The sequence below is a fragment of the Pristiophorus japonicus genome, chromosome 27 (assembly GCF_044704955.1).
Source record: "Pristiophorus japonicus isolate sPriJap1 chromosome 27, sPriJap1.hap1, whole genome shotgun sequence".
In the NCBI taxonomy this organism is placed as follows: domain Eukaryota; kingdom Metazoa; phylum Chordata; class Chondrichthyes; family Pristiophoridae; genus Pristiophorus; species Pristiophorus japonicus.
Window position 1 is genome coordinate 12,097,680 of NC_092003.1, and position 13,351 is coordinate 12,111,030.

The window sequence follows — 13,351 nt, forward strand, 5'->3', positions numbered from 1 at the left end:
ACTGTCGGAGGGGCAGTACTGAGGGAGCACCGCACTGTCGGAGGGGCGGTACTGAGGGAGCACCGCACTGTCGGAGGGGCAGTACTGAGGGAGCACCGCACTGTCGGAGGGGCGGTACTGAGGGAGTGCCGCACTGTCGGAGGGGCAGTATTGAGGGAGTGCCGCACTGTCGGAGGGGCAGTACTGAGGGAGAGCCGCACTGTCGGAGGGGCAGTACTGAGGGAGTGCCGCACTGTCGGAGGGCAGTATTGAGGGAGCACCGCACTGTCGGAGGGGCAGTACTGAGGGAGCACCGCACTGTCGGAGGGGCAGTACTGAGGGAGCACCGCACTGTCGGAGGGGCAGTACTGAGGGAGCACCGCACTGTCGGAGGGGCGGTACTGAGGGAGTGCCGCACAGTCGGAGGGGCAGTACTGAGGGAGTGCCGCACTGTCGGAGGGGCATTACTGAGGGAGAGCCGCACTGTCGGAGGGGCAGTACTGAGGGAGTGCCGCACTGTCGGAGGGCAGTATTGAGGGAGCACCGCACTGTCGGAGGGGCAGTACTGGGTGTGTGGGACTGATTAGACTTCTACGGCAGGATCTGTTTATTTTCAAATTATAAGCGATAGCAATTTTCAGCGCTTTGGAAAAATGATTCCAGTGCAAAGTAGACAGTGATTGGGAATTAGGTGACCAAGTCCGCTCATAAATGAAAGCTGTCAGCTGCACTTTGCGCTTGGGGAAGTGAGTGAAGCTGAGAGGCAGAGAGTCATGGTTTGCACCAAGATTTGATGATGCTGTGAGTCAAATGCTGATCATCTGTTGTGGAGCGCAGAAGACCCGCTCAAGCTCATTTTCTTCCCCATGTATTAACCCGAAAATGACATACACAATAAATGGGGCTGCTTCCCAGAGAAAAACTCCGGTTTCTGAAGGAGTTGTTTGGCATATTTCTGCTTGACGGGGAGACTCTCTGTTTTAGCTATGAAGAAAGACTTGCATTTATATAGCACCTTTCACGAGCACCGGAAGCGCTTTACAGACAATGAAATACTTTTGGAGTGTAGTCACTATTGCATTGTGGGAAGCGCAGCAGCCAAAATTGCGCACAGCAAGCTCCCACAGACAGCAATGTGATAATGACCCAGATCATCTGTTTTAGTGACGTTGGTTGACGGATAAATATTGGACACCGGGGAGAACTCCCCCTGCTCTTCTTCCAAATAGTGGCCGTGGGATCTTTTATGTCCACCTGAGAGGGCAGACGGGGCCTCGGTTTAATGTCTCATCCAAAAGACGGCCCCTCCGACAGTGCGGCGCTCCCTCAGTGCTGTCCCTCTGACAGTGTGGTGCTCCCTCAGTGCTGCCCCTCTGACAGTGCGGTACTCCCTCAGTGCTGTCCCTCTGACAGTGTGGTGCTCCCTCAGTGCTGTCCCTCTGACAGTGTGGTGCTCCCTCAGTGCTGTCCCTCTGACAGTGCGGTGCTCCCTCAGTGCTGCCCCTCTGACAGCGTGGTGCTCCCTCAGTGCTGTCCCTCTGACAGTGTGGTGCTCCCTCAGTGCTGCCCCTCTGACAGTGCGGTGCTCCCTCAGTGCTGTCCCTCTGACAGTGTGGTGCTCCGTCAGTGCTGTCCCTCTGACAGTGCGGTACTCCCTCAGTGCTGCCCCTCTGACAGCGTGGTGCTCCCTCAGTGCTGTCCCTCTGACAGTGTGGTGCTCCCTCAGTGCTGCCCCTCTGACAGCGTGGTGCTCCCTCAGTGCTGTCCCTCTGACAGTGCGGTGCTCCCTCAGTGCTGTCCCTCTGACAGTGTGGTGCTCCCTCAGTGCTGCCCCTCTGACAGTGTGGTGCTCCCTCAGTGCTGCCCCTCTGACAGCGTGGTGCTCCCTCAGTGCTGTCCCTCTGACAGTGTGGTGCTCCCTCAGTGCTGTCCCTCTGACAGCGTGGTGCTCCCTCAGTGCTGTCCCTCTGACAGTGAGGTGCTCCCTCAGTGCTGCCCCTCTGACAGTGAGGTGCTCCCTCAGTGCTGCACCTCTGACAGTGCGGTACTCCCTCAGTGCTGCCCCTCTGACAGTGCGGTACTCCCTCAGTGCTGCACCTCTGACAGTGTGGTGCTCCCTCAGTGCTGCCCCTCTGACAGTACGGTGCTCCTTCAGTAATGCACTGAAGTGTGTCAGCCTAGATTACATGCTCAAGTCCCTGGAGTGGGACTTGAACCCACAACCTTCTGACCCAAGCATGTTGCCCACTGAGCCACGGCTGACACTATGACGAAAGATTGGATAGCCTGGGGTTGTTTTCTTTGGAACAGAGGAGGCCGAGGGGAGACCTGATTGAGGTGTGTAAAATGATGAGGGGCCTGGATAGAGTGGGATAGGACGGACCTGTTTCCCTTGGCAGAGGGGTCAACAACCAGGGGGGCACAGATTTAAAGTAATTGGGGGGGAGGTTTAGAGGGGATTTGAGGGGAAATGTCTTCACCCAGAGGGTGGTGGGGGTCTGGGGCGGAACTCACTGCCTGAAAGGGTGGTAGAGGCAGAAACCCTCACCACATTTAAAAAGTACTTGGATGTGCACTTGTAACCGACAGGGCTACGGACCGAGAGCGGGAAAGTGGGATTAGGCCGGGTGGCTCTTGGTCGGCCGGCGCGGGACACGATGGGCCGAGATGGCCTCCTGCCGTGCTGTAAACTTCTACGATGTTGTGATGTGCCGAGGGAGCGGGTTCATTCATCTGCCCCTTGACCCACTTTGCTCCGAGCTGCAGAAAACGTGAATTCTGCTACTTGAGCATAAAAAGGTGTCTAAATCAGCCATGCATCCGTGAGCCTCGGAGAGTGGAACCTCGAGAGTGCTGCGGGGAATTTTTGACACCAAGTAGCCAGTCATAAAGCAATTCAATTCAGTGCTTGCAGAAGTTTTATTCATCATTGCTGTCTCCATGTGATGTTAATCCTGTCTCTTCCCCTCTGTCTGCTGACGTGCCGCCTGGAATCAGTGCGTGAATTAATCCCACCATCCCCTCCCACACTTGGTGTACCTCAGACCAGTCCCTCAAAACTGCCACCAAGTTCATTGTCTACAGGGCTGTAGTGATACCCGCCCTCCTGTATGGCTCAGAGACATGGACCATGTACAGTAGACACCTCAAGTCACTGGAGAGATACCACCAACGATGTCTCCGCAAGATCCTGCAAATCCCCCGGGAGGACAGACGCACCAACGTTAGCGTCCTCGACCAGGCCAACATCCCCAGCATCGAAGCACTGACCACACTCGACCAGCTCCGCTGGGCGGGGCCACATTGTTCACATGCCAGACACAAGACTCCCAAAGCAAGCGCTCTACTCGGAACTCCTGCACGGCAAGCGAGCCAAAGGTGGGCAGAGGAAACGTTACAGGGGACCACCCTCAAAGCCTCCCTGATAAAGTGCAACATCCCCCACCGACACCTGGGAGACCCTGGCCCAAAGATCAGTCCGCCCTAAGTGGAGGAAGTGCATCCAGGAGGGCGCTGAGCACCTCGCGTCTCGTCGCCGAGAGCGTGCAGAAACCAAGCGCAGGCAGCGGAAGGAGCGTGCGGCAAACCAGTCCCACCCTCCCCTTCCCTCAACCACTGTCTGTCCCACCTGTGACAGGGACTGTGGTTCCTGTATTGGACTGTTCAGTCATCTAAGGACTCATTTTTAGAGAGGAAGCAAGTCTTCCTCGATCCTGAGGGACTGACTATGATGATGATGACCTCAGCAACCTGTCCCAAACCAGCCCAAATCCCAGGACCCTCTCCCAGAGTTACTAAACCCCGCAAACTCCTCCCACAATGCTACTAAGATCCCTCCCCTCCATCTAAACTCTAATGAGTGCAAGTTGGGCCTCTACTGATTGGAGTTTAGAAGAATGAGGGGTGATCTTATTGAAATGTATAAGGTTCTGAGGGGGCTGGACAGGGTAGACACCTGCATGCCAACTTTCAATGACTGATGAACCATGACACCCAGGTCTCGTTGCACCTTCCCCTTTTCCTAATCTGCCGCCATTCAGATAATATTCTGCCTTCGTCTGTTTGCCCCCAAAGTGGATAACCTCACATTTATCCACATTATACTGCATCTGCCATGTATTTGCCCACTCGCCTAACCTGTCCAAGTCACACTGCAGCCTCTTAGCATCCTCCTCACAGCTCACACCGCCACCCAGCTTAGTGTCATCTGCAAACTTGGAGATATTATACTCAATTCCTTCATCTAATCATTAATGTATATTGTAAATAGATGGGATCCCAGCACTGAGCCCTGCGGCACCCCACTAGTCACTGCCTGCCATTCTGAAAAGGACCCGTTTATCCCGGCTCTCTGCTTCCTGTCTGCCAACCAGTTCTCTATCCACGTCAATACATTACCATTGAATATATTTAAGGTGGAAATAGACAGATTTATGAGCGATAAGGGAGTAAAGGGTTATGGGGAGCGGGCGGGGAAGTGGAGCTGAGTCCATGATCAGATCAGCCATGATCGTATTAAATGGCGGAACAGGCTCGAGGGGCCGAATGGCCGACTCCTGCTCCTATTTCTTATATTAAATCTCCGTGACCCCTCCCACATGGATACTAAACCCCGTGACCCCTCCCACAATGAAACTGATTGCCGTGACCCTTCCCACAATCACACTGATCGCCGTGACCCCTCCCACACTGACACTGACCCCCGTGACCCTTCCCACAATCACACTGATCGCTGTGACCCCTCCCACACTGACACTGACCCTGTGATCCCTCCCACACTGACACTGACCCCGTGACCCCTCCCACACTGACACTGACCCCGTGACCCCTCCCACAGTGACACTGACCCCGTGACCTCTCCCACACTGATACTGACCCTGTGACCCCTCCCACAGTGACTCTGACCCTGTAACCCCTGCCACACTGACACTGACCCCGTGACCCCTCCCACAGTGACACTGACCCCGTGACCCCTCCCACAGTGACACTGACCCCGTGATCCCTCCCAAAGTGACACTGACCACATGACCCCTACCACACTGACACTGACCCCGTGACCCCTCCCTCACTGATACTGACCCCGTGACCCCTCCCACACTGACACTGACCCCGTGACCCCTTCCACACTGATACTGAACCTGTGACCCCTCCCACACTGACACTGACCCTGTGACCCCTCCCACAGTGATACTGACCCCGTGACCCCCTCCCACACTGACACTGACCCGTGACCCCACCCACACTGACACTGAACCCCGTGACCCCTCCCACACTGACACTGACCCCATGACCCCTCCCACACTGACACTGACCCCGTGACCCACCCCACACTGATACTGACTCTGTGACCCCACCCACAGTGACACTGACCCCGTGACCCCCTCCCACACTGACACTGAACCGTGTGACCCCTCCCACACTGACACTGACCCCGTGACCCCTCCCACATTGACACTGAACCCAGTGACCCCTCCCACACTGACACTGACCCCGTGACCCCTCCCACAATGTTACTAAACCTCAACCAACATCACTAAAACAGACGATCTGGGTCATTACCACATTGCTTTGCGTGGGATCTTGCTGTGCGCAAGCTGGCTGCTGCGTTTCCCACAATACAACAGTGACTGCATTTAACAAGTGCTTCATCGGCTGTAAAGCGCTTTGGGACGCCCGGTGGTCGTGAAAGGCGCTATATAAATGCAAGCCTTTCTTTCCCTTCGACCTCCGACAACGACCTGTCTGAGAGCGAGTCTGCCAGACAGGTTTGGCTTAAAACACGTCCTTCACAGTGCCAGCGTCTGAGATAACGTGCCTGGTTTATAGCACCTGTCTGGTGGAGCGACGAGATAAAGACTGGCTTTACAGTGCCCATGGGCCAGCCAATCAGCACACAACCCTCTCATTTTATACAATCTGGTTGTTTTATTAGGCAACTGAGTGGACGGGCCAAGATTGTAAATATTAAAAGAGAACAGACCCTAGTGATATAGCGGATGTCCCAAGGTGCTTTACAGTCCGTGAAATACTTTTCGAAGTGGAGTTGTAATGTCCGAAATTCAGCAGCCAATTTGTGCACAGCAAGCTCGGTAAATCCCAGCTGCAGCGTGACCCTCGATTTGCGAATGGCGCAAAAATGAGCTGAAAAGAAAGGCCCTTCAGCTATTCGCCCGCATAAGACTTCGCCCTCGCCACTGGCAAGCCAATATCCACCAGCCCGTGCTTCCCCGCGGCAACGGTAAAAGAGCGGGGGGGGGGATGCGAGGGGGAACCTGAGCAATTTTGCCCCATCCAAAACTCCAAAGATGCCGAGCACTGACTGAACACGGACCAGACCCGACCAAACTGTGACGTCCCAGGTACTCACCATCCACCTCCTCACCGGGTCCTCGGGGAGAACAAACACAGACATTAGAACATAAGAAACAGGAGCAGGAGTCGGCCATACTGCCCCTCGAGCCTGCTCCGCCATTTAATACGATCATGGCTTATCCAATCATGGACTCAGCTCCACTTCCCCGCCCACTCCCCTTATTCCCTTATCGGATAAGAAACTGTCTATCTCTGTCTTAAATTTATTCAATGTCCCGGCTTCCACAGCTCTCTGAGGCAGCGAATTCCACAGATTTACGACCCTCTGAGAGAAGAAATTTCTCCTCATCTCAGTTTTAAATGGACGGCCCTTTATTCTAAGGTCATGCCCCCCTAGTTCTAGTCTCCCCCATCAGTGGAAACATCCTCTCTGCATCCACCCTGTCAAGCCCCCTCATAATCTTATACATTTCGATAAGATCACCTCTCATTCTTCTGAATTCCAATGATTAGAGGCCCAACCTACTCAATCTTTCCTCATAAGTCAACCCCCTCATCTCCGGAATCAACCGAGTGAACCTTCTCTGAACTGCCTCCAAAGCAAGTATATCCTTTCGTAAATATGGAAACCAAAATTGCACGCAGTACTCCGGGTGTGGCCTCACCAATACCCTGTATAACTGGAGCAAGACTTCCCTGCTTTTATACTCCATCCTCTGGAAAAAATTCCGAATCTGGAACAGGCCGAGACCCGAGGATTCCGGATAAAGGAGGTTCAATCTGTAGTATGTTTATTAACGGAAGTTTAACAATCACACGACACATTACCAGTTCATCCACCAGGCTCACAACTGCATACCTCATCCCCCGAACCCAACTGGCCGGGGTTTTATTGAACTGCGGTAACCTGCAGGGTTACGGACCTAGAGCTGGTAATTGGGATTAGACTGGATAACCTCTTGTTGGCCGGAGCAGATATAATGACAAGTACTGCAGGGAATCGAATGCGGCCAGAGTGATCTCCTGGACTAGTTTCGATCGCCTGGATGGGTCGGAGAGGAATTTTCCCAGATTTTCTCTCCCAAAATTGGCCTGGGTTTTTATCTGGTTTTTGCCTCTCCCAGGAGATCACATGGCTCCGGTTGGGGTGGAGTGTAGAATGTTTCAGTGTCAGGGGTGTTGCAGTTGTGTGGGGCGGACTGGTTGGGCCGGGTGCTCTTTACCTTTCCGCCATTGTTCATTGTTCACAGGTTTATATGTAACCTTCAGGGCTGCTGACCGAGGGCCCTGCGGCTCTTTGTCGGCCGGCGCGGACACGATGGACTGAACTGGCCTCCTTCTGCCCTGTAAATTTCTATGTTTCTATATTGAGCCTTGTGAACGTCACGTGACTGGCAAAGCCACTCACAGTGCACCAGCTGAACAAACCTGAGCATACTCACCGGTGCGTACATTACAGATGTCAAGGCCTTGGGAGAGGGTGCGGAGGGGATTGACCAGAATGATTCCAGGGATGAGGGACTGTAGTTATGTGGGTAGACTGGAGAAGCCGGGGTTGTTCTCCTTGGAGCAGAGAAGGTTGAGGGGAGTGAAAACGTACAAAGCTGGAAATCTCAGCGGGTCAGCCAGAGAGAAAAACAGAGTTAACGTTTCAGGTCGATGACCCTTTGTCAGAACAGCGACCCGAAATGTTAACTCTGTTTCTCTCTCCACAGACGCCGCCCTGACCCGCTGAGTATTTCCAGCATTTTCGGCGTTTATTTCAGATTCCCAGCATCCGCGCTATGCTGCTTTTGTCTGAAGGTTAAGAGGAGATTTGCTCGAGGAGTTTAAAATCACGAGGGATTTTGATCGAGTCGATCGGGAGCAGCTGTTCCCCAGGGGGCAGGCGGGTCGGTAACCAGAGGGACACAGATTGACGATAATCGGCAAACGAACCAGAGGGGGCGATGAGGAGAATGTTTTTACCGCAGCGAGTTGCTGTGATCGGGATCGCGCTGCCTGAAAGGGCGATGGGAGCAGATTCAATCGGAACTTTCACAAGAGGAATTGGATCAATACTTGAACAGGAAAAATGTTCCGGGCTGTGGAGAAAGAGCAGGGGGGGTGGGGAGTGGGACTGATTGGATCGCTCTGTCACAGAGCCGGCACAGGCTCGATGGGCCCAATGGCCTCCTCCTGTGCTGTGAGAATCACGACAGCACTGGCGATAAGAACGGAAGAAATAGGAGCAGGAGTCGGCCATTCGGCCCCTCGAGCCCGCTCCGCCATTCAATAAGATCATGGCTGATCCAATCATGGGCTCAGCTCTACTTCCCCGCCCGCACCCTTGACTCCCTTGTCGCTCAAAAATCTGTCTCTCTCCGCCTTAAATATATTCAATGACCCAGCCTCCACAGCTCTCTGGGGCAGAGAATTCCACAGATTTACAACCCTCTGAGAGAAGAAATTTCTCCTCATCTCAGTTTTAAATGGGCGGCCCCTTATTCTGAGACTATGCCCCCTAGTTCCAGTCTCCCCCACGAGGGGAAATATCATTATCATCGTCATCATCATAGGCAGTCCCTCGGAATCGAGGAAGACTTGCTTCCACTCTTAAAATGAGTCCTTAGACGGGTGAACAGTCCAATACGAGAACCACAGTCCCTGTCACCGGTGGGACAGACAGTGGTTGAGGGAAGGGGAGGGTGGGACTGGTTTGCTGCACGCTCCTTCCGCTGCCTGCGCTTGGTTTCTGCACGCTCTCGGCGACGAGACTCGAGGTGCTCAGCGCCCTCCCGGATGCACTTCCTCCACTTAGGGCGGACTGGTCTTTGGGCCAGGGACTCCCAGGTGACGGTGGGGATGTTGCACTTTATCAGGGAGGCTTTGAGGGCGGTCCCTTGTAACGTTTCCTCTGCCCACCTTTGGCTCGTTTGCCGTGAAGGAGTTCCGAGTAGAGCGCTTGTTTTGGGAGTCATTTCGAATAACAGGTGTTTGATTTCAATAGGAACTTTATTTCCCCACGGTGAATGAATGCTTGATGTCTTCCTTGGTCTGAACTGCTCATTGTCATAAGCAGTCACTCGAATCGAGGATAGAAACATAGAAACATAGAAAACAGAGTAGGCCATTCGGCCCTTCGAGCCTGCACCACCCCCAGTGGCCGACTGCTCCCCCTAGTGGACGACTGCTCCCCCCAGGGGCCGACTGCTCCCCCTAGTGGCCGATTGCTGTCTCTAGTGGCCGACTGCTCGCCCGAGTGGCCGACTGCTCCCCCTGGTGGACGACTGCTCCCCCTAGTGGAATCCTGCTCCCCTAGTGGACAACCCATGTACTGCAACTACTGATGTCAATCATCATCATAGGCAGTCCCTCGGAATCGAGGAAGACTTGCTCCCACTCTTAAAAATGAGTCCTCAGGTCGCTGAACAGTCCAATATGAGAGCCACAGACCCTGTCACAGGTGGGACAGACAGTGGTTGAGGGAAGGGGTGGGTGGGACTGGTTTGCCGCACGCTCCTTCCGCTGCCTGTGCTTGGTCTCTGCACGCTCTCGGCGACGAGACCCGAGGTGCTCAGCGCCCTCCCGGATGCACTTCCTCCACTTAGGGGCGGACTGGTCTTTGGGCCAGGGACTCCCAGGTGTCGGTGGGGGATGTCGCACTTTATCAGGGAGGCTTTGAGGGTGGTCCCTTGTAACGTTTCCTCTGCCCACCTTTGGCTCGTTTGCCGTGAAGGAGTTCCGAGTAGAGCGCTTGCTTTGGGAGTCTCGTGTCAGGCATGTGGACAATGTGGCCCCGCCCAGTGGAGCTGATCGAGTGTGGGTCAGTGCTTCGATGCTGGGGATGTTGGCCTGGCCGAGGACGCTAATGTTGGTGTGTCTGTCCTCCCGGGGGATTTGCAGGATCTTGTGGAGACATCGTTCGTAGTATTTCTCCAGCGACTTGAGGTGTCTGCCGTACATGGTCCATGCCTGTGAGCCACACAGGAGGGCGGGTATCACTACAGCCCTTATGATGTCAATACAATCAAATGGTCACATGGAAAAGTCACATGATGCCAGTTGGCGCCAACTTGTAGAGAGTGTGTGTCCACCGCTACGCTCGTGGCCGCGAGAGGTTGGTACCGGAGGGCCTGGAGTGCATCGCCTCCCCCGGCAACCAAATTTAATTTGATTTAAGTTTACTGTCAAATGTTTAACTCGTTTAATGTGTTGGTTTAAAGCCCCCCCCCCTTTAATCAGGGAGCACTTGATTTATGGTGATCAACTAAAATAGTTGTGGCGAGCGTGTGCCAGTGATGTCGTTCGGAGATACCACAGTTTGCAATATGTAGTGAGGCCGCGAGGGAATCCCTGCGGACAGGGCTTTCAATGGTGCTTTTGATGTCGTGTCTACACTCCAAAAAATACTTCATTGGCTGTAAAGCCCCTTGAGACGTCCTGTGGTCGTGACAGGCGCTATAGAAATGCAAGTCTTTCGTTAGTGTCTTGTACGATCTAACAGCCAAAGGGAGACATGGCCAAAGCTCGGACCCTGTCCAGGATTGGGACTCTGGCTCCAAGGTCCAGGCAGGGGTAGGTGGGAGCCTCACCGAAAACCTGGGAGCGACCTCAGCCAGCCATCCCGCTCAACGTCTTCATCCAGGAGGTGTTGGGTGGTAGCGGGAGCTCTCAGAGTGACCTCGACCTGTGCTCCAGGAAGGCAAATGGCATGTTGGCCTTTACTGCAAGGGGCTTGGAGTATCAGAGTCAGGAAGTCTTGCTACAACTGTACAGGGCCCTGGTGAGACCACACCTGGAGTACTGTGCACAGTTTTGGTCTCCGCATCTAAGGAAGGATATACTTTCCTTGGAGGCGGTACAATGAAGGTTCACCAGACTGATTCCTGGGCTGTGAGGGTTGTCCTATGAGGAGGGATTGTGTAGAATGGGCCGATACTCTCTGGAGTTTAGAAGAATCAGAGGTGATGTCATTGAAACATACAATATTCTGAGAGGGCTTGACAGGGTAGATGCAGGGGGGGTGTTTCCCCCCGGGCTGGGGAGTCTAGAACCAGGGGTCACACAGTCTCAGGATAAGGGGTCGGCCATTTAGGACTGAGATGAGGAGGAATTTCTTCACTCAGAGGGTGGTGAATCTTTGGAATTCTGTGCCCCAGAGGGCTGTGGAGGCTCAGTCGTTGAGTGTATTCAAGGCTGAGGTCGATAGATGTTTGGGCTCCAGGGGAATCGAGGGATCGGGCGGGAAAGTGGAGTTGAGGTCGAAGATCAGCCGTGATCTCATTGAAGGGTGGACCAGGCTCGAGGGGCCGAATGGCCGACTCCTGCTCCCATTTCTTATGTTCATAACATCTTCATCTGGGAGGTGTTGGGTGGTCGCGGAGGTCTCAGAGTGACCTCAACCTGTGCTCCGTCGTGCACAAGGGGGTGACCGTGGAGTGGCTGCACCTTGGTGTGGTGTTAAGGCCCACAGTCCAAGGGGCAGCATCAATTGACATTGGTTGGAAAACACCAGGGTTTAACGCAAAGCACGAATTGCCGATTGGGACCAGTGGCCTGGGCAACGATATGCCAACTATAGCTCTCTCTGATGGACCCGTTTCTTCAAAGTGGGCACGCTGGTTTTCCTTGAGTGACAACAGCTTTTGCAGAAGGCACGTGGCCAGACATGTCTCCTCCTTGGCCACAACTCCCATGTAGGGTCTCCATGATGGGGGAGAGTGTACGTGGGCTGTGGGAGATTCAATGGGTGGGTAGAGTCAGTGATGGGGGAGAGTGTACGTGGGCTGTGGGAGATTCAATGGGTGGGTAGAGTCAGTGATGGGGGAGAGTGTACGTGGGCTGTGGGAGATTCAATGGGTGGGTAGAGTCAGTGATGGGGGAGAGTGTACGTGGGCTGTGGGAGATTCAATGGGTGGGTAGAGTCAGTGATGGGGGAGAGTGTACGTGGGCTGTGGGAGATTCAATGGGCGGGTAGAGTCAGTGATGGGGGGAGGAGTGTACGTGGGCTGTGGGTGGAGTGGGACTGACTGTCCGAATGAGCTCGTCCTGTACCTTATGCTCTCTAACCGCGCTCTCTTTGTCTCCCTCCCTCCCTCAGGAGCACGGCAAGATCCAGGTGATATTTAACGTGGGGACGGACGACATCGTGATCGAGGAGACAAACGTGGTCGTGAATGACGGCAAATATCACGTGGTGCGGTTTACGCGAAGCGGCGGTAATGCCACGCTGCAGGTGGACAACTGGCCCGTTAACGAGCGCTATCCAGTAGGTAGGTCACCCCCTCCTTGACCTGTAACCCCCCCACCCCCTGACCCCCGACCCCTGACCACCCCCCCCCCCCCCCCCCGCTCCACCATCCGCTTGTTACGGGTTCAAAAAAAAGTGCCAAGCATCGCGGTTCTTGGCAAAAAAACATGCCGCTGGAGATGTGTTGGTCCTGGGCAAGCCAGGTGGGTTTTTCCGAATGGTACGCTGCTGTTAAATGCAGTCCCATAATCGAGTCTTTGTGCTGTTGATGACGGAGCGTAGACCCTTGGCCAAGTGCGGCAGACGTCTCAGGGGCAGGCTGAGGAGGTCTTAACTCTGCCATGTCTGTCCCCTTCCCCGACCCCTCACCTCCTTCCCCCCCACCGTGCCCACATCTGCACAGCCAGTTGTGTTCCGCCCCCGTACATTGGCGGTGTGTTTATAACCCGCTCTAGACGGGAGTGTCGGCGGGAAGGGGGGAGGGGGTGCGGGGGCAGGGGGCAGGGAGAGTGGCAAGTCTACTTTAACACCTGGAGTACTGCGTGCAGTTTTGGTTTCCATGTTTACGAAAGGATATACTTGCTTTGGAGGCAGTTCAGAGACGATTCACTCGGTTGATTCCGGAGATGAGGGGGTTGACTTGTGAGGAAAGATTGAGGAGGTTGGGCCTCTACTCATTGGAATTCAGAAGAATGAGAGGTGATCTTATCGAAACGTATGAGATTATGAGGGGGCTCGACAAAGTGGATGCAGAGAGGATGTTTCCACTGATGGGGGAGACTAGAACTAGGGGACATGATCTTAGAATAAGGGGCCGCTCATTTAAAA

The 13,351-nt window shown here is 54.3% G+C and overlaps 1 protein-coding gene across 1 annotated transcript in view; it reads left to right on the top strand.

The window, feature by feature from the left end:
• Positions 1-13,351, top strand: part of LOC139239484 (neurexin-2-like) — a 1,141,616-nt gene that overhangs the window by 866,672 nt on the left and 261,593 nt on the right. The window contains exon 13 of the mRNA XM_070868266.1: positions 12,374-12,545. Within this exon, the coding sequence (XP_070724367.1) occupies positions 12,374-12,545 (172 nt within the window). The remainder of the gene's footprint in view (positions 1-12,373; positions 12,546-13,351) is intronic.